Here is a 22,698-nt window from a genome sequence, read left to right on the forward strand (position 1 = left end):
CACATGCGCGATGACATCAGCGCCGTCAGGGCTACCAGCCAGTCGGAATTAAGCTCAAGGAGCTCATGTCATTATTTCTGGCTGGCTGCGAGCAGGAATATAGCAGCGAGAACCAGGCAGCAACACTAATGGCAGCCGTATCTGCCCACATCAAGTCTCAGCCTTCAGGTAAGAAACAGGTCCCTAAGCTTTAAGCGAGAAAGAGATCAGAGGAGCTCAACCCTGGTTGACAAATTCAGATAAATGCATACCTTTTCCATCTTCTTTAAATTATTGAAATACTAGATTGAGGCACAAAACAAGCATTATATTTTTGTTTTTAGTGTCATGAAATTTGTTGGATGGGGTACAATGCTGACTAATGGCTTGCTAAGTTAATTAGTTATAAAAATTGGGAGGGGCTTAGGCACCTAATTATCTGTCTTGCTGTATGGTTTATTCAGAAATTACAGCCGGTATTCTACTAGTTAGTACAAGCTGATTTATGATTGTGCAACAGACTTTCCCTCAGTTTTCCTAAACCTTTGGAAGTGTTAGATTCAGGCAGAAAACAAACCTTTTATCTTCCTATTGTTTGTGTCTTGATATTTTTAGAGGAGAGGAGTGGCAGGATTCAGTCAAAATATCACCGTAGGTCTATTAAGACTTCACTGAGAAGTCCTAGCAGTGCTAAAACAAAATTAATTTCAGAGATTTGAAAGACTCTCTCTCTTTATTTTTTAACTACTGCAAGTATGCATGCAAGTTTTATCTGTGCCATTTCAGTTTATCTGCTCATTTCAGCAGCTTTCAGTGTGCAGTTAATTTATCCAAAGTCCATGCATTTCAGGTTTTATGTTATTTGCAAGTCCCATTTCAGTTTACCTGTTGGTGTGTTTGCTGTTCATAAGTGCATGAACCTTTGTTGGGGCCGTTTCAGTTTATCTACTACAACCACTGATCTCCTTAACTACTGGGCAAGGGGTGTGTGTATGTGTTGACCTGCCTAACTACTGGGCAAGCTTTCAGTGTGCATTTAATTTATCAGAAGTCTGTGCGTTTCTGTTTTTTTGCTGAGCTGCATTTGTAAATCTCATTTTTTTAGGTTATCTGCAAGCTGCATTTGTAAGTCCCGTTTGCCGTTTCAGTTTATCGGGTGTTTCAGTTTATCTGCTGCAACTACTAGGCAAGCTTGGCAGTGTACATTTAATTTAGTTTTCAGTGTGCAATTAATCAAAGCTGCAAGCTTAGTCTGTTTCTTTTTTCCTGCTGCTGTGTTTTAACCTTTGGTGTGTGTGTGTGTAATTAATTTAGCTTTCAGTGTGCACTGTGCAATTAATTAAGCTTTCAGTGTGCACTGCACAGTTAATTTAGCTTTCAGTGTGCTGTGTACTGTGCAATTAATTTATCAGACCTGCAAGCTTAGTCTGGTTTTCTTTTTACCTGCCTGCTGCTGTGTTTTAACCTGTGTGTGTGTGTGTGTAAGTAGCATTTTAGATGGAAATGTTCTGAATTGGGTAGTTTTATCATTACTGGTTCATGCATTTTGTTTCATTGCTTACTGGAAAAATGTTCAAACAATAAGTTTAAAATGTGCTCTCTAACAAGTGTGCTGTATTATACAAGGAATATAATTAAAGTCAGGAAGGTGTATCAAAGAACATATATGTATGTTTCTTGTTTTGTGTGCAAGGGGCCAATGATTTGTAAACTAGGTAATCTTTATCCATCACTGGTCAAATGCATTTTCTTTGGATGTGGTGTGTGGGTTTCAATACTGTTTCAATGAATGTGTTTCAATGACAGAGCAGTTTTAATGCCAATTCTATTTACATTGTGAGACAATATTGCTTTGTTTTAGCAGCTTTGTTTAGCAGATGTCTTAGTGTTTGTGCTTTGTGCTATAAAATGTAAAAAAATAAAATCCAAATAATCATTGTAGAGTAAAGCAGTATATGCACACATTAGTATTTATGGTAAATGGGGCAAAATAGACAGGTAACGGGGCATTGGAATGGCTGCAGGGAGACTCTGGTGCCATATTTTGGTTGTCTGTTCTTCAGTTTGCGTTTGAAAGTTGGTATCCCACAATTCCACTGGAGTGGGCGGGGTTACACAATGACATATGCAAATTTGATGTTAATCAGAGTACAGATTTGTACCTATTTTTCATGGGCCTTGTCCAGATTTTTGATGTTTCCAGGTTGAGAGGTATGACTCCTTGCAGAGGCTGGCCAATCAAAATGCAGCCAGTGCCCCTGCAGGAATTCACCAATCAAAATCAAGTACTCCAATCTTTCACCAGAACCAAAGCTCCAGTAGCTGTCACAAGCAAGCCTCTGCTCTCGCCAATGGCTAGAATACTACACATTGCAGAACTGGTCCTAGGAAGCCAATTATGCCACTGTAATACAAAGAATTAGCAGGAATTTGGATGGAAAAGGACTTTGCAGTGTTCTCCTCCTACTCCGTAGTCTTGGTGAAGAAGACATTTTTTCTTAAGGAAACAATAACAAATGATTTTGTAACTAATGTTAGAGAATGACACTGATATTCAAACATCCTCTCTAAGATGATGATCTACACTGGTCTGGTGCACATGGTCTACAGTGATCTGGTGTTCATGGGACCAATGGGAATATTTCTGAGGGCAAAGCTGAATTCATCCTATTACTATTTCAAAATTTTCTGCAACAAACGTATAATAGTTTTTATTATCTGTACTTGAACTGATACATATTGTTGTATTAAAACAGGTCTGAATGGAGATAATCTGGTTGGAAATGGTAAGAACTGCTATGTATACATTTTATTTCTTTCTTCTATTTTGTAAAATATTATACATCTTTATGAAGACTCCCCTCTTGCCTTGGGCCTATATTAATTCCATGAAAGACATATTCATCGAATATATTTTCACCGAACACCAGCCACCAAAATTTACTTCAGCGAACCGCTGAATTTTTCCCACTGGTCACATACACTGACTCACCAGCCATCCAGAACAGACAATGGACTAAATCAAATCCACCCAAGTTGGGGGCTTTGACCCCCACACCCCCCAACTACATACACCAAGTCTGTGATTGCACTACAGTGAGGCAAAGGGCAAAGTTGAGGTGATGGCCAAGTGTTTGCGAACCATGGGAAAAATTCTGTGGTTCGCTGAAGTGAATTTCGGTGGCTGGTGTTTGCTGAAGACGTAGTCGATGAATACATTTTTCGCGGAACTAATACAGACCCCTTGCCTTAGAATGGACTTTTCCCTCAGTAACAGAACATATTATAAACATATTCGTCCCCTGGACTGTTGCAAACTTTTCTGTCACCTTTACCAGCATAGGTGACTTAGAATGTTTTGCCTCAGTGACCAGCAGAAGTGAAACTTCCTCAGCCTTCCTCAACCTGTATAAGTTGATTTATATCAACATTAAGAAATTCATGTTTAAGAGACCATATTTTTTATTATTATTTCTCATTTAATTTATTTGTATTGGTCACCAAATTACTTCAATTACTTTATGGGAACCATCTTTAAGCCTTCATTTTCTTCAGATATTAAGTTTATTTAAAAAGAGCTATGTATTTTAATGGTAGTTGTCTTATAAACCCAGCAAAGTATTCACAATTATGTATAGTGTATGCCTTCTGGAAACAAAATCAAACTGTAAAAGATACTTCTTAGAAAGAGTGTGCTATCATGCATAAAAGTTCTTAGGTTAGTACAAGGCTAATTGCCATTGCGGAACATTTTAAGTCTAGCCAATTACTGACTGTGAGAATCAAACCCTTCACCTTGTGTTTGTAAGGTAAACATCTGAACCACTATGCCAACCTCCCATATAGTTACTGATCAGACATGGGTATGGCAGTGATTTTATGGATAACTGTGTCAGACAGATATCAATGTGCAGCAGAGTGAAGTCACCATTTTTTAACAAGTGTACTTGCCACAGAGTAGGAATTTTCCCCCACAATGCATTGATTTGAAGTTGATTACGTTAAAGCCCCTGTAAGAAGTTTTTTTTTATTAAAAAAAAAAAAAGGTTGTGGAGGCTTTGGCATTCATAAATATATATACACACACACACACACACACACACACACACACACACACACACACACACACACACACACACACACACACATATGTATATATCAGCTTTGTGTATATGCATCATTACACATTCAAGAAAATAACACAACACAATAAAAAATACTACTTTAAACACAAAACAAAAACAGTAAGAGATGCAATACCTTGTGACTGGAAAAGTGGTGTAGAAAGTGGCCTGCAAACTTCTTGTAAATAGAAGAAGCAGTCTAATGACTAATGATTTGAAAGCAGGAAGAAATGAAGACAGCATGAGATACCTTTACATGGTGGTTAAGTATTATTCAAGATTTTTGCTACGCCAGCATGAGACAGATAGCAATACAGATGAGGAAAATATTAATCTGCAAGAAAACCCTTGCCAGATGATGGACTGCAATTAAACAAAAGTCCATTATTTACATGATACAAAAGTCCTCTCCACAGTAAGGCCAACAAATATAGGACAGAAATACTTCGGCAGCATGAAGCATTGATGGAAAAAAATAACTATTACCTCTCATAGTTCTAAGTTTTTAAGATTTAGCTTAACATCTAGTATATTTTTTACTCAACATACCTCATACATGTAGTCATAGACCAAGCCTTTCTCATCAAAGGGACATTCCCATTTGTTCACAGCAGTTGGTAAGGGGCTATCTTCAGTTTTTCCAGCTACCATTTCCTTCAAAAACAAATCAAACTTTATACGACTATCAGTATCACAGCACCCACCGACAGACCAAACCAAGGAGAATGCAAAGGCAGCCTGCAGACAATAAAAAAGTTGAGAAACTCACATTAGTTCATAAGCCTCATAATTTTGGTCACCATACACTATATTGGTACAGCTCTGATATATGGTCTAAATTACTAAATGAGCTAAAAATCATAATCAGCTTGGAATGAACATTATGAAGAACTGACGCATTATAAAAACATATATGTTTACCAAAGCAAGCTAGTATCAACATTCATAGTTGTAATGCTGTTCTAACTACATTCATTAGATAAATAATAAACTTTATTGTTATTTCTGAAAATGTTTTTGTTTAGTCTTATTTCTGGAGTACAGTGTTATCTATCTATCTATCTATCTATCTATCTATCTATCTATCTATCTATCTATCTATCTATCTCTATCTTTCTTAAACTGATAGATGGGCTGGTCCAAGGACCATTTTCAGCCATGACCCAAATGCAAAGTACAATAATAAGTGATACAAAGAGGATTAAAAAATGCATTTCAGTTTTGGCATAGAGGCTAGAATTAGCAAAATGTACACCGAGGTTTAAGTGACAATTGAACTGTAATACAGTAAGGAATACAGTACCAGCATCATCGGTCTTAACACTTTAAATGATAAAGAAATTATATGTGCAAACTACAGTTGTATAAGTAGAGTAAGCTTACTATAACAGTAGATGATTGAATGATTATTGCTGCAGTAACCTATGCTATATGGTCATATCCTGCCAAGGATATAACAACTGCTCAGCTTACAAAGCTTCATGGCACCTTCCAGGCAACCAAACTGTTTGTCAGCTTGAGCTTCTGAATAAAGACAAGTTTGGGTGCCCTTTAGAGTTTTCCTGTCAACAAGAAAAGGAGGCTGAGCCCTGAAAGGACAATGTTAGGAGGAACAAAAAAATAAAAGACCATACTACAACACACAAAACAAAATGGGGGATGGAGGGAGGGAGGGAAGGGATACTGCAGCAGTGATCATTCGAACATTTCCTGTTATAGCAAGTTTACTTACACAACTGTACTATGTTCTTCATATTGATCACTTCTGCAGTAGCCTAAAGTATATGGATAAATTATCATAGCTTATAAATTTTAAGAGGTGGAAGGAGGACAGTCCAAGAGCTCCTGAAGAATGATTCAAGCAAAGCCTGATCTAAACCCAGAGAAGAAATCAATCTTACACTGCTTTTTAAACATATGTACAGAAGAACAAGTTCTTGCTTCTATAATACCTCTAGAATCCAACCTTTCCAAAAAAAATAGATGACATCAAGGCCCCTGACAGAATGAGCCTTCACCCTGCCTGGAATAGTACAGTTGTGGTGAGTATAACAAAAGGTAATAGCTTTAGACAACCATTTGGAAATACTCTGCTTTGAAACAGGTTGCTCCTCCTTCTTACCTTCACAAGAAATGAACAATTGATCGGAAGATCTGAAAGTTTTAGTTCTTTCAAGATAGTACCTGAGTTGTCTGTGGACAGCCAATGTATGGAGTATCCTTTCTCCCTCATTTTTAGCTTCAGAAAAGAAAACAGGTAGCTGGATTCCTTCCAAAAACATCTTGATACAAGAATGCATTGAAAGAGGAGGATCCACTGACAGACATGCTGAAATGATCATTAAATGAACCCTGATAGAGGACTAAGGAAGGCCACAAGACAGTAACTCACACAAATACTGTAAAACCAGAGAACAACTAGCAGTAAAAGGGTGCTGGTTATGTTCTTGGTACCAGCATGAAAACCTTTTCCATTTTCTAATACATGATTTTCTATTAGCAGGCTTTTTTGCCTCCAGTAGTACTTTCCACATGTCCTCAGGGAATTAAGTCCCTATCATTGAGGCAGTCAGTTGAAGCGGACTGATGTTGGCGTGTATCAAACACCCCTGTTCTTGTGTGAGTAGATCCAGTCTGTGATGAAGTTTGTGGCAATTGTCCATGGCCATTTCCAAAAGAAGGGAGAACCACAGTTGCCTGAGTCAGAAGGGAGTCACCACAATGGTCTTGGATGATTCCTTCTGAATCTTCAGAAGTACCCTGGATATTAGTGGAAAGGATGGAAAAGCATAAAGGAATATTCCTGTCCAAGGAAAAGAAAAGGCATCTGTCTTCCAGGCTTTCTTGCATGGGGTCCTGGAGCAGAATCCTATCAACTGATTGTTCTGATTGTAAGAGAGGAGGCAAAGAGGTCTAACTTGAGGAACTTCCCACAGATGAAATATATTTTAGAAATCTCCCTGATCCGGTTTCCATTCATAAGGCTCTGCCACACAGTTCTGCTCTGAAGGAATGTAGGATGTCTGTAGAGTGAGACTGCACTGTTAAGCTATATCCCAAGCTATCATGGCTGGCCTGCAAAGGGAGAATGACCTGGTTCCCCCTTGCTTGTTGATGTACCACATTACTGTGGTATTGTTTGTAACAACTCGAAGAGGTCCCAGGGACCAAAGATGACTCAAAGAGTTGAGTGCCTTGATCAGGGGAAACATATCTTTTATATTTATGTGCTTGCATCTGTTTTTGCTGTCCTACACACCTTGCAATTTTATCACTCTTGAAACTGGTCCCCAACCAAAGTACAAAGTGTAGCTTTGGAACAGGAAGGGAGAAGGGCAGACATGAATTTAGGGATATCTGGTGTTTCTATCAAGTCACTTTCTTTCTAGGAAACCCCACTCTGGGATCTGAAAAGAGAAGGTGTATTGGTATTGGGACCAAATATACTTCAGATACCACTGTATCTTACCATGTGAAGTCTTGCCAGGAGTGCCATGAAAATCATAAAAGCAATGAGATACAAATTCCTGAAATAATCTCTCACAGCAAACAGATGTAGATACAGATCTATTTTTTTTTTTCCTGTGGAAGACAAGCTTTTGAACTGTGGTGTCTAGTTGACATCCCAGAAACATAATTCTGTGAGAAGGAGTTAAGAAAGACTTTTAAATGTTCTCTTGAAATCATAGCTTATGGATCTCTCCAACTGAGAGATTACTGACACTTTGAAAAAGACTCTGCAAAAATAAGCAAGTTGTCTAAATATGGGAAAAATGTGGATACCCTTTAGCCTGCAATGAGTTATAACCAGAGCCAGGCACTTTGTGAACACTCTTGGTATAGTGGCTAGGCCAAAGTGTAAAGCAGAGAACTGATAATGTCACACAAAACCTTAAAAATGCCTAAAGTCTGGATGAATAGGAAAGTGACGATAAGCATCTTTTAAATTTAAAGTTGCAAGGAACTTGAATAAGTAAAAAGAGGTAACAGGTTGTGAATTTGGGCACTATCATAAACAGAACTGTTCTCCAAGCATTTTCTTTCTTTGGCACTAAAACATCCTTGATAAAACTATTTCTCATCTGAGAAGAGGGAACAGGTTCTAACAATCCATGGGACAGCATGTGATGAAGGAGAGGTGAAAAACAAGGAGGCTGGTTTGGAGCATCAAGAATTACCTCCTTAAATTTTCTCCCACCGCCATCTCTAAACTTGATGGATGATCTTCAGAACCCATTTGTCTGAAGCTATCTGTTGCCAAAGAGAAAAATCGAGATTCAGACTTTTTGAAAGAAAAAAGGGGCTGCCAGGGTGGGAAGGGGAAGCAAAGTCTCTTAAACAGTCATTCTTACTTACTGCACAGTTCTTCACTTTGGAAGTTTCCAGAATTTTTCTTGGACCACCCCCCCTTGCCATTTCTTCTTAAATACCCATTTACCTGTATTTTGTTGAGACTGTTTCTTTCTTTCTTACCAAAACTGGATGAGAAGTTAGAGAATACCTTAAAAAACTTGGAAAAGGAGAGTTAAAAAATCTTAGAGATTTTCTGACTCAGCTTACCCCTTTCTTTTTTTAAACAACATACATCTTTACTGAATTATCCCACTCTAATCATATATAATCTTCTCTACAGGCACCGTCAATCAAACATTACATAGCTCATTCAATTCCTGCCTTCCCTTAAACCTCATTCATCCTCCAAAACATTATTCTGCATGTATTGTTCCCATAATTCCCATTTCTTTTCCAATGTAATTTGCTCGTACTCACTTTCAGTTCTTTTATCTCTGTTACTATAGTCACTACTTCTAGTACACTTGGTTTGGTATGATTTCCATTTTCTAGTGATTGCTTTTCTGGCAGCCATCAGAATTAAACTTAGCAAGGTCTTACTATGTCTAGGCAATTCCAGTCCTGTATCACAGCTCAAAACAATAATTTCTTTAGTTACACTAATTTGCTCACCCAGTATTTCTGACAGAGTAGTCTGCAAGGAATTTTTAAAGCATGCCAACTCATTACTCTCCCACAAATATGTTCTCAATTACCTCTTTCTTCTCCATCACATCTCTAACATTTGCAATCTAACTGAGGAAAAATTATTTGGAGTCTGCTTAGAATATAAAAATACCTATGCAAAAACCTCCAAGCAAAAATCCTAAATCTTCTAGACTTTGTTGCATACTTGGGAGCCATACAGATATCCCCAACTGTTTCTTTGTGAATTGTTTATCCAATCTCTCTCTTCCCAATCCTTTCAAACCTCCTCTGATTGATTCCTGTAGTTATTGTACAATATTTTATATGTTCTAATAATTATCTCTTTTTAAGAGTAGCTTCTGTTCTAGATTCTACTAAAAACTCTACCAGATCTGGTCTTTCACTTAGGATGCCGCTACTCCTCTCTCTCTGCCTATACTCTGCTATCAATCCTTGATAGGGAAGTCAGTCTCTAGCTATCTTCGTAGTCTCTTTCCATTTTAGTACCTTTCCACCTATGATTATTTTCTCCCAGTACCTTGGCTCCTTTGCCAGTTTTCTCTAATAAATTCTATCCTCCTCTTTGTGTGTTCTTTGTACCCCTAATTTCAGTCATCCCTATCAGCAGAATCTCCTTTCTCCATTCTTGTGTTTCCTTAGTATTTAGAATACTTTCTTCTACTTTATGAATATAATATTCTTTATGGTTATTGCATTCTCCTTAACAATCTGCATCCAAAATCCCAGTCTCACTTTATTTCATAAGCTTCCCCTCATTTCATCATCGCTTTCCACTTTGAATTACAGCTTTCTGCTTATACTGTGAGTAGGACCCCCAATTGAGTAGCTCTGAAATACCCCTTCAAATCAGGTAATACCAAACCAGCTTGTTCTACTGGAGGAATCAACCTATCCTACTTGAGTCTTGGCCTCTTCCCCTCCCAGATAAAATCCTTCAACTGTATCAATTATCAACAACTTCTCCTCTGATAGATAAAAATATGCTTGACCTGTGTATAAACCTAAAGGGATGAAACATTTTTACTGCTTGTTTCTTGCTATCTATACCCATAAAACAGAGCTTCCAGTTTCTCAGTTTTTGTACTATCCTTTATTTAGTCTCTTTCCACATATCCTTAGCTGCCGTAACAGAATCCTTTTTAAGGCATACACCTAAGTACTCCATTTTATCATGTTCCCATAAATATGGGTATTGCTGAACCAATTTGTGTGTGGACACACAGTTTCTAGCTATGGGTATTGCTGAACCAATTTGTGTGTGGACACACAGTTTCTAGCTATTGTCTTTGTTTTATCTTCATTAATTTTGTATCCCAAAAAGACTTGAAACTGTTTCAGAATGTTCCACAACACTGAAATGTCTTTTTCGGGTTTTATCAGGTAAAAAATAATATCATCTGCAATTAAAACCAACTTGTCTTGATTACCGTACCAGTTATAGCCTTGAATTTCTGAGTGCCTTATTTTCTTTGCCAATGGTTCTAAATATAACACAAATAATAAAGGGGAGAAAGGACACACTTACCTGGCTCCTCTGTTCAAACAGAACTTATAAGAGAGGAGCCCCCACCACACACACTTTAATTTTCACCTCTGATCCCTCATCTATCCACCTAATTAACCTTATTGTTGTGTCAGGGAATTCTAATGCTTTCTCTGCACCAAGACCCACCAACAGTGGTACTTTCTTACAATCTGGTTCCCTCTGGACCATTATTGTTTATTAATGTTGTCAAATGTTTGCATCCCCTCCACAAAACCACACTGATCCATAACTATCAATTTTCACATCACCTTTGTTATTATTTTAGCCATTGTAGACATAAACACTTTATAATCCTGGTTTAGTATTGAAATGGGCCTATACGAAGCTGGATCTGATGGGTGTTTACCATCTTAGGTATTACAGCCACCCACAGCTTTCTACTAGGATGTTGGTGCTTCTTCTCCTTTTAAAATATTGTTAAACAACATTTTCTAGATCTTTATCAGCATCTTCCCTTCTAGCTTCCAAACTTCCACAGTAATACCATTTATTCCTGGAGACTTTCCTGTAGATTGATTATACATCACCATTTTATCTTATCTCTCCTATTCTAACTGCTACCTCTAACCATGGCATATTTAATTCTTCCATAAACATTCCCATTTGAACTTTTTCTTGATTTCCACATTGCTTTATAAAGATTTTTATAAAACTTCCGAAATATTTCTGATACCTCTGCAGGATCTCTGGTTATTTTCCTTGTCACAGGTTCCCTACGTTTGGCAACAACCCTTTCTATTTTGTATTGCCTGTGCCATTGTTCTAAAAATGTTTGTGCTCTGCAGATATTCTACCCTATTTTAAACTCCACTTCCCACTACCTAGCTATATTTTCTGAAGAAATTTTTGTCTAAAATAACTAATAACTCCAGAATAATTTCCACTACCCACTCCTTAAATTCCTCTCATTTTAACAGATAGGTGGAAAAGCACCTGGGCCTCATTTTTATTTTAGTTATTATTGGCACATGATCTTAAATAATTATTAGATGCAAAACTGTCAGTTAAATGCACAAGTTCATGTGAAATATATTTTCTGTCTAGCCTAACACAGTTTTTGTACCTTGGGGAATAGTATGTATTTTCTCTCCGAGTTCCTACCAGTGAATTCACAACTTCCATACCAAACATTTTCAAAAAATTTCTTCAAAAATTCACCCTCTTTTATTATATTTCCCTTTTAGGCCCCTGAGATACATCCTCAGTTTTGCACATCAAATTCCAGTCCCCACTTATGAGTAATATTCCTTGCTGAAGGCTGATTATTTCTCCCATAATTTAACTAAGGTCCATTTTAGCAGTTTTAGGTGGAATATAAATACATACTAGCATAATCCTCTCCACTTGCCAGTATCCAAATCTACCAGTATTATCTTCTTTTTTCTTCTTCTATCACTAGGAGCGCCTCTAGCAATTAATATAAGTACTCACCTTTTCCTTTGTCCTAGATATTCCACTGGACAGCTCATCCCTTTCATCACATTTTTGATCACTCTGCAGCAAAGGGGAAAAAAACTAAATCTCTATCCAAAGGATAATTTAAAATCTCATTTCTAACATCATCTGTGAGATTCTGAGAATGCAGCCAAGCAAACCTCCTCAAAGCAGTACCAGTGACCATAGCCCTGGAAGAAGTATCAACAAAGTCATACATACAATCTGTACACAATGAATAGTGACTTCAAGTAATTACATTATTTAAAACAAATTTTTCCTCAGATGAAGAAATTGTATATTAAACAGAACAAACGTTAACAAATGAGCATGACAATTCAAAATTCTGATAATCAAAGCTGCAGAATCATACACTTTTTTCCAATACTTACTAATAATCTTCCCATTCTTATCCGACAGAGTAGGATTGGAATTAACTAAATGTTTAGCAGCTGAATAATTAACAAAGCTATAGCTGCTGAATCAGGTTTGTAAAGAGTGTATACAAACCTTAAAAGGCAGTAATACGCACATCATTCAAAGCAGAGGGAGAACTGGAGGAATATGTACATGTTCTGGAAATTCCTAGCTTTTAAATAACTTTCCTGAAGAGGAAAGTATTAATAATAAACAAAAAATAAACATCTGCCCAGCAAAGGAACAGCACAAGCCAAGTGTTGATCCTTTAAAGCCACACAGGAGCATACACTTCACTGGCACTAAAGCTCTGAAGGACTTGGCTCTCAAACTCATCTTTTAGTCAGCTGCCAGACAGTTTGGGTGCGTAGGAGGTGCCTTGAAGCTTTGGAACCTAACTTGCTATTAAATCCTTAGCAGAATATAACCCATATAGCTTAGGTTATTGCAACAGTGATCAATATGAAGATCTTGTCATGAAAGGAGATACCGCCAGCCAGCATCTGGAATTTCGTAAATAATTATACGTCATTTGTGAATATTAATATGATTTATATATAAGTGTGATAGAAGGAGATACTGCCAACCCAGCTATCTGCAATTTTGTAAATGGTTGTGTGTCATTTGTGAATGTCAATATGCTTCATGTAAGCTGCTTGTGTTACAGAGGTATTAGAACTTCATGTCATATTGTATAGACGTGTGCTGAAGATATATTTTGTAAAGTACTGACCAGAAATGTATATACACTACTGTAACTGTTTAGATGTATATATTTTAACAATGGAAACCGCAACACAAAAAGATAACTTCAGAAGAATAGTTAAGATTTAAGTACTTTATGGCTGGGCCATAAAAAGTGATGTTATCATTCAGTTTCAGTGCAAAATGAGACAATGTCTAGAACTAGAAGTTTTTTGTATTGTCTTTATATGTGGAGGAATGTAAATTATCTTTTGCCAAAATATCTGAGGTCTACATATTTTCACAGGTAGATGCTAAATGCTACAGCTGCATTAATGGTTGTGAACCGGGGAAATTAAGTCAGATGACAAGAAATTATGTCATTCTGCAAGTATCCCAGCAGTAATATTTGAGTTATTAGTTTGGGAAGTCTCTGAGAGAGAGATAGCATTTTGTATTTTGTCTTTGACCTGACAGCATCAGCGGGAAGACCCACTCACCACATCTCTCTTGCCTTGCTCTGTAAGTAAGTTAATCTAGGGTACAGTAATTTCTGTTAGATGCAGTCAAGAATATAGTGAAGTACAGCTTAGATGTTTTCTTTATTTATTTGAGACTGCCCTGCAATGTTGTTTTAAATATTTCCTGTGATTTTGAACTCTGATGTAACTGTGATTATTTACTGAGTATTTTCTTGTTCTTTTATTATTTATTATTAAATATATTTAAACCTATCATTGTGGCTAATATTTGTGAGACATATTTAAGTTCTGAGAGTACTTGCATATTTATTTGCGACTCCTAATAGCTTTGCTCTTGGTCAAACTACCAGTTATATTGACAGCAAAATTACACAGTAAGATTGGACACACACTGTTAAGGGCTTTATATTAGCTGATACGGACGTAGCTGGTGGCAGTAATAACTACCTTATAGTCTGGGCAGAAGGGAGTATAGCTAGTGAACCTGTGCCAGCCTTTTCCAGATGTGTGTGTATATAAATCAAACCTCAAAGAGTGTTTGTGTCAGCTACTTGGGCAGGGACACAAAGCACTGGTTAGACAGAGAGGGTCCTGGAGGTCTTGCCTTGGCCACTCTGCTGAGATCTCAACTCTACAGCTATGCCAGTGGAGAGTCTTACTGGAGATCTGGAAAAGGATGGAGAAACCAGCCCCAGACTGACTGTGGTCTCTGTGTGCTCTTACGGGAAATTGCACTTGATGCAGAGAGCTGCATCTGGAAATTGTGTGTGTGTAACTTGTCATCCTCCCAATGTACGTCCCCCACTGGTGCTAGTAGTGAGGATTGACGCTCCTTGATTACTGGGCCAGTGGTGGGGTGTCACACATCTAGGCAGTTAGCCTAGTACTAACCTATGAAACCTATATATTATTTTAGACAATCGTGTTTAAGTCTTACATTTGTAGTATTAAGTCTAGACAAACATTTAGATTTACTACTCTATTGAGATACTGATTCACAGCTCAGCAAGTATTTTTAATCAGATATAGAGCAATATCCTAACAATGAATAGCAAAATAAAGCAATTACATACATTTCACTGGGCTTCGAATAAATATATGCTTGATGTCTGCTGTAGTAAAAGTCTCTCTTGATCCAGTAAACATTTTTTATTCATTTTGGAATAAGGAGTGCTCATTTGCTCCCACATTACACCCAATCAACTGAAAACTGTGATAAAAAAATGCATGAAAAGTTTTTATAGCCTGAATGGCTACAGCGTTTGCAAAGCAATCAGGAATTCAAATATACAACAGTATACAAAACTCAAGATTGGCCTGGAACTGACTCTAGCTGGAATACATCAAATTGTCATATATTTTACATTTCTTTCCCTCCAAGAAATATTGCATTTTCTACTATTGGGTGTATGAAAAGTGACAAAACTCCCACGTGTGAGACTGATCAAAAAAATCAGGAAATCATATATTATATAAACAGCAAGTAAATGGACATTAAGTATAGCCAGATTTCCATCTTGGAGGCATCATGCTGCTACACTCTCACACTAACATACAAAAACAAATCCTGCAGTAACATAATCAACCTATTGACTAGATAAAAGGATATCCTAACAATAGTGAATATATGGTGATCAAAGGACAGTTTATTATCTATGAAAGTCCCTAGGTCCCTAATCACCAAGTACATTTTTAAAACAGACTCAAAAGAGTGCAGATAGCCTAGCCTGAAAAGCTTAGGCAGTCAATATTTTACCTTGAATATTCTGCCTGTATTCTGTCTTCTAATCAAACTACATTTTAGAAGAATCTATCTCTGTGTTATTATATTAAGATACTTATGACTAACATGATTCAGAGATTAACAGTAGTCAACCCATCTGCTTCTTAACTAGGCAGTGGTGGCACTGTCTGCCTGCACCTGTAATAAACTGACAAATATGAATTTGAGCATTTCAAAGTTTTTTTATGTACTATAAGGATGTGGAGTCTATGGCAGGAAGGGAACAGACAATAGTTAGCAGAAGTATTACTTTGTCAATTGTAAGATGACTCTGCTTGGTCAATGAGGTAATTATGTTACCGAGTTTAATTTCTCCAGTTTGCAGCATACAGAAAATAGCAGGTACATTTTTTAGCTATATTCATAGTGATTTGTGTTTTACATTCCTGTGATGCTATGTCCAGTTTCAAGTGACTGTATACTAATCATTGCTCATTAGCATTAATTAGTATTAGTGAATTTGCACTGCACAATGTATATTTAATATAAATCTTTGCCTACATATAAAGAGATGGTATAAGCTAGTTATATAACACTAACCTTAACTCCAGACCTTTAAGGACATTTGATACTGCAGTTCATTCTTCTGCTGTATGTTCCTTCTGCCAGTAAAGGAAATATTCAGTCAAAATATCGCAGTACTATGTTCTGGGCCGACCAGCAGGTAGCAAAGAATTATCATTTTTGGTCTTTGCTATTGTATTTTAGGGGATTAAATAAGATGATCAAAGACAACCTAAACAAATTGTGCTTCTGGCTAATTTCTTTACAAATTGGATTCTTTGCAAAGGAGGATTTCCTCAGCCCCAAGGTTCAGCTCTGTAAAGTTAGTTATATTAAAAAAAAAACATTTTTCTTCATTCTTTGAATGAATTTTCAACATTTTTTTGCAATTGATAGTTTAATTAATATAGATAGTACGCTTCACATCACAGGTAGGGTTTATGGACAGACTATGACCCTCTGAACAAAACAACAAGGGATAATAGTAAACACAACAGTTATATGTCTTGTATGATGAAACACAAGACTGTGTTGCACACTTGGCTAGGAATCTACCAAAACAAAAATGTAAGACAGAAGAATAAATGCAAAAATAAAATACTAAAATCAGTAAGTAAGAAATGAGAGAGTAAGGGGTCCATTAAGATTTGTATCAGTAGTCCTCTGGTACTGATGATGAGGGCAGACATGCAAACCTTTAAGAAAGAAGAAAGGGAGAAACAAGGAGAGATCACTGAGAAATTCAATCTGTTATTAGTAGAATCATTCAAAAATAAAGTGATCTGCTGAATCAAGGTACTTAAAGAAAATGTTATATATCTTACTATAGTCATGACCTTATTCCTTTGGATGGGACTGCATATCTCCGTGAACCTCAGAGCTAAGCTGTTTGGAGATTTGAGCTTTTGGTAGGGTTACCTTAGGTATACAGAATGACCAGACAAAAAATCCACAAAATTACCCACATGAGGGTACTATGAATAAAACCTTGCCTGGACCAGGGATACATGGACAAAATCCCACGAAATAGACCTGAGATTGGTGTTCACTAGCATGTGTCTGGTAGCACCAAACCACACTGATCCATATTTATAGGTTCATAGGTGTGTACCAGGCTAATGGCCCTGGAGCCTTTACAAGCCTAGCCCATAGGATTACCCTGGCATTGTACCACCCAACCTTAGTTCCCAGTCCCTCTGTTGAGTAAAGCCACTGGAATGATCCCTGGGGTGAATTTTCTATCTCCCATCCACTCATCAAGATTTCTCTTGAAGTAGGCCAGTGAGGTGCTCTGCTTGACATGTATGGGAAGTCTATTCCATAGCATGCAGTCTCTGGGTTATGAACCTGTCCCTTCAGCATGTTCTGTTGATTCTGGTAATAAGGTTGAGGTCTCTGGAATGTGGTGCAGAGGGATTGGGATTTCATCAGATGTAGCATTTCTAACAGAGCTGGGTCAGACATGGCTTTGTAAGTCAAGCAGAGATTGCCTCTAAGTAGGCAATATGAGACAGAATAGTTGGTGTTTTTTTAGTCTGTCCATATAGGACAAATGTTTAAGGCCTAGGATCCTCTTTGTGAGATACTTTTGCGGCCTCTCCAGTTGTTGCAGGTATTTAATGAGGTACATGCCAAATGAGGCATTGTACTCAATGACTGGCCTAATGAGGGAAGACTAGAGGAAGACAATGACCTCTTTCTTTCAGGATGCAAGACCCTTAGTAATGAGATGTACCACACAGAAGGACTTTCTGACCACAGTGGTAATGTGGTGGTCAAAAGAGAGGCTGCTGTCAACCTGTGTTCCTAGATCTCTTATAATGCTTTCTGTGTTCAGTGCACTACCATTGATGTGGTAATTCATGGGAACTGGGTTTTTCCCAAAGGGGATGACAACTTATTTTTTGGCATAGAGCTTAAGGCCATGGTTCTGACACCAGTCATTGGGCTCAGTGAGGCCTTTCTGTAGGATGTCAACATCACCTGGGGAGTTAATAATAGCTCCCAACTTGCAACTGTCTGCAAACTTTGTCAGCCAGAGTCCCTTTGTGTTGGCCTGGAATTCAGAGAAGTAGATACCAAACAGGAGAGCACCCAGCACCGAACCGTGTGGGACTCCACTCATGACTGGTCAGCAGTCTGACTTGGAGTCAGCTACTTTCACACTGTGGGTTCTACCTGTGAGCCAGTTTGCAACCCACCTAGTGATATAGGGGTTGATGCCTAGCTTAGTGAGTTTTTCTATGATTCCTGAGTGGGGAATGGTATGAAAGGCCTTGGCCAGATCAAGGTAGGCTGTATGAACCACCTTGCCTTCATTCACAGCTCTGGTGACTAACTCAAAGAAATTGACCAAGATGAGCAGGCAATACCTTTGTCATTCTCTTAGCTAGTATATATACAGATACTTCATAATCATTGTTTAAAATTGAAATAAGTCTATATAAAGCTGTGCCTGAAAGGTTCTTACCCTCTATGGGTAATACAAGTGCCCCATTTTTAAAATATGGTTAAACGATACCTAACACTCAAATTTCCAAAGGAATACCAACTATTCTTAGAGATGTCCCTGTTGATTGATTATACATCAGCATTTTTAACCGTTGAGCTTAATCATCCTCTAACCTTGGCATAATTAAGTCTTTCTATAAACAGGTCCATGTGTGCCCTTTCTTGGTTTCCACATTCCTCTGCTTATTACAAATTTTCATGAAATTTCAGGAATATGTCTAATACCTCTATAGGATCTCTGGTTATTTTTGTTATCAAAGGCTCCCTAGGTATGGTGACAACCCTTTCTACTTTCTGTTGTCTAAGTCATTGTGCTAAACGTTTTTGTGCTCTGGAGTTTTCAAAATACAGTTGATTAACAGCAATCTTTCTAAACTTATGCATATTACGCAAATGCTGCCTTACTTTCCCTTTAGCACTCTTCTTGTTCTGTGAGATTCCTTTACTCTGCAGTACTTCACCCTTTGTCAAATCTTCTAAATAACTCCTCTTGCTTCTTTCCCATCTCTCTTTTTCATTTATTTCTACCCAGTTTCCAAATTCCATTTTTGTCTTATCCCACTCACTAGCTAGCTCTTCTAAAGAAAAATACATCTCCTTAAGAATTCTCAAACCATTTCCCCTACCTATTCCTTAAAGTCCTCTCTTTTTAACAGGAAAGAAGTGAAGCATCAGTATCTCACTTTTGCTCCATTATTCTGCATTTTTTCCATAGTTTTTATCAGTACACATTCTGATATAGTTTCTATATTTGTGCCAATGCTGTCAATAAAATACACACGCTCCTATGAAATATAATTTATGTCCAGTCTAGCCCAGTTAATATACTTGGGGAATTTCTTTCTTTCTGTCTTTCGGCTTTTTCCCGGGTAAGGGTCGCCACAGCGGAAGTCAGGTCCGCTAATGATTGGCAGTAGATTTTTACGTGCTGGCTTGCCAGGCCTAATGCACAACCTTTAACGAAGGAACGCCCATTCATGCATGTCGACACACAGAAGACGCTCTAACTGAGAATCGAACTTGGGGAATAATATGTAATAATATATAGGTTCATAGGTAGGTACTAGGCTATTGGCCCTAGGGGCTATATAAGCCTAGCCAAAAGGTACCCTGGCTTTCGCCACCCAAGAAAATTATTTTCCTGTGCCCCTGTCGAGCAGAGCCACAGAAGTGATCCCCAGGGTGAATTTCCTATCTCCCATCCAATCATCAAGATTCTTCTTGAAGAGTGCTAATGAGGAGCTTTGTTTGATATAGATAGGTAGTTTGTTCCAGAGTATGGGAAGTCTCTGGGACAGGAATCTATCCCACCAGCATGTTCTGTTTATTGTTATGACAAGGTTTAGGTCCTTAGAGCTTGTAGCTCTTGGGATTGGGATTTCTTTAAGTGGAGCATATCCTAAAGCTCTGGGTTTGACATAGTTTTGTGTGTTAGGCAGAGATCACCTCTGAGTAGGCAATATGCGAGGGAGTAAAGCTGCAGTTTTGTGAGACGGTCTGCATAGGGTATCTGTTTGAGGCCGGTAATCCTCTTTGTGAGGTATTTCTGCGGCCTTTCCAGTTGTTGTAGATGTCTTGTGAGGTACAGACCAAAAGGGGCGTTGTACTCTATAATGGGTCTAATGAGTGACGAGTAGAGGGGAACAATTACCTCTTTTTTCCTGGATGAGAACCCTTTTGTGATGAGGTGTGCCACATAGAAGGATTTCCTGACTACTGTGGCAATGTGATTATCAAAGGAGAGACTACTGTCCACCTGTGTCCCATGGTCTCTTATCACACTTTCACTGTTAAGTAGACTACCGCCTATGTGGTACTTCATGGGTACAGAGTTTTTACCAAAAGGGATGACAATGCACATTTTTGTTATTGAGCTTGAGGCCATGTCTTTGACACCAGGCTTCTGTCTCAGTGAGGCCCTTTTGTAGGATGTCCACATCTTTTGGAGTTTTGATTATGGCTCCTAGTTTGCAGTCATCTACAAACTTCATTAGCCAAAGACCTTCTGTGTTAGCCTGTACTTCAGAGAAGTAGATACCAAACAGGAGAGGACCCAGGACTGAACCCTGTGGTACTCCACTTGTCACTGGTCTGAAGTTGGATTTGGAGTCTGCTACTTTCACAGTGTGGGTTCTGTCAGTGAGCCAGTTGGATTTATACCTAGTTCAGTGAGTTTATCTATAATTCCAGAGTGGGGGGTGATGTCAAAAGCCTTGGCGAGATCTAGATAGGCTGCGTGAACCACCTTACCCTCATCTACGGCTTTGGTGACTGCTTCAAAGAAGTCTATCAGGTTTAGGAGACATGATCTGCCTTTTACAAACTCAAACTGGGTGGGGTCCCGAGTTTGGAGATTACCAATGTCATTGTTTATAAGTTCCATGATAATACGTTCCATAGCCTTGCAGACCAGGCTCGTCAGGCTAATGGGATGGTAGTTTCTGGCTCCCCCTTTGTGGAGTGGGATAAATGTCACTGTGTGCCATTCAGTGGGCACATACCCTGAGGTGAGGCTATGACTGGACATGGTACTTGGGTGAGGTGCCAGTTTGTTCTGTAGTTCATGTAGAACACAGTCTGGGATGTTGTCAGGTCCCATGGATGCTGTGTTCTTGGCTTTGGAGAGAGATTTTTTATCTGTGCAGCCATGATGACAGGAACTTTGCATTTTTCTGGTATAGAGATGGGCCCTTTAGGGGATGAGGGGGGTAAAGTTAGCACTGAACCTATCTGCTAGGATGTTGGCAATATCAGTTGGTTCTGTATATTTAGTGCCATTGTGCTGTAACTCAGAGCAGATCCGAGTGTTGCCACTGAGATTCTTGACATAGCTATAGAATGTGTTGTGGTTGTCTTTAGAGTGAGTGGCGATTTTGTTTTCATAACTAGCTTTGGAAGATTTTATGAGGGATCTCAGCTTCTTACTGAGGCTGACCAGGGAGTTTCTCCAGTCATGGGATTTTACTCTTTTTTGCAACAGTTTCTTTCTTCTGTTGTACAGTTTGTTTATGGCAGGGGACCACCAGATTGACTTCCTTTTTTTGGAGGATAGCATCTTGGTTCTGTTAGGGATTGCACGATCCATGCATTTGTGTAAGTGCTTATAAAGTGCATTTGTGTAGGATTCAGTAGTCATACCTCTATTGGCCGTCAGCATGGGTGTCATGAAGTTTGCCACTTCTGTCTTAAGAAGCATGAAGTTGGCTTTGGAGAAATTTTTTACGGTGGTTTCCCAAATGGGGGGTGGGGGAGGGATGCGGATGTCTAAGGTGATTAGCTTGTGGTCGGATCTGACCAATGAGGAATTGACCTCTGGTGTGGAGCACCGGTTGCCCGTGTTGGTAATAACCAGGTCTAGGATATTGCTGCCACCTGGTGGGGGTGTGGATAAGTTGATCCAAGGCATTGGAATTTATGAATTCCAGAAAACGTTAAGCGGAAGAGTTGGTACATGAGTAGTTTTCCCAGTCAATGGTGGGGTAGTTGAATCACCCATTATTAGGGTGTTAAGTTGTACCCTAATATTTTCCAGTGTATCAAGAAATGAGGAGTGGGAATCCTGGGGCATGGTGGGGGATATGCAAGGAAAGCTAGCCTGGTACTTACCTATGAACCTATGTAAATTATGTATGCGTTTTTACTACTGAATTCAAATCTCCCATATCAAATGCTCTCATACATGTCTTCAGAAATCTACACTCTTTCATTATATTTCCCTTTTAGGTCTGTCTGACACATTCTCACCACTGCAAATTAAGTACCAGTTTCACCCATAAATTATTTTTCCTGCTGAAAACTATTTCTTCATAAGAGCAGTTTTAGGTGGAATAGAAATACATGCCAGTGAAATCCTGTTACCCTGCCATAACCTGATACTACCACAACTCTACCATTATCTTTTTCTCTATCTATCACTACTGAAGTCCCTTAGAAATCAGCAATATTACTCTCATTTTCCTTTATCCCTGGCATTCTGCTGAATGACCACCCTAAGATTATTTCCTAGTCGAATTTACATGCTCATTTTTATCCAAAATGTTTCTCCTGCAGCATTGTTATTTTCACCCTATATTTCTTAATATAATTCAGAACTCTGCTTTTTATCCATAGTTGTAAGACTGCTTAAATTACATGATAATTTGGACAGAGTAGCCTCTATGATAAAAAGCTATTACTCCTTCCTATTATACCTGACAGGTCTTTTGAATACATATTTCCAACTTTTAGCTTATA

The 22,698-nt window shown here is 38.3% G+C and overlaps 1 protein-coding gene across 1 annotated transcript in view; it reads right to left on the minus strand.

The window, feature by feature from the left end:
* DNAH12 (dynein axonemal heavy chain 12) overlaps positions 1–22,698 on the minus strand; it is a 4,520,724-nt gene that overhangs the window by 1,963,998 nt on the left and 2,534,028 nt on the right. The window contains exon 33 of the mRNA XM_044078497.1: positions 4,653–4,841. Within this exon, the coding sequence (XP_043934432.1) occupies positions 4,653–4,841 (189 nt within the window). The remainder of the gene's footprint in view (positions 1–4,652; positions 4,842–22,698) is intronic.

This window comes from Protopterus annectens, chromosome 7.part1, assembly GCF_019279795.1.
Source record: "Protopterus annectens isolate FY-2018-M chromosome 7.part1, PAN1.0, whole genome shotgun sequence".
In the NCBI taxonomy this organism is placed as follows: domain Eukaryota; kingdom Metazoa; phylum Chordata; order Ceratodontiformes; family Protopteridae; genus Protopterus; species Protopterus annectens.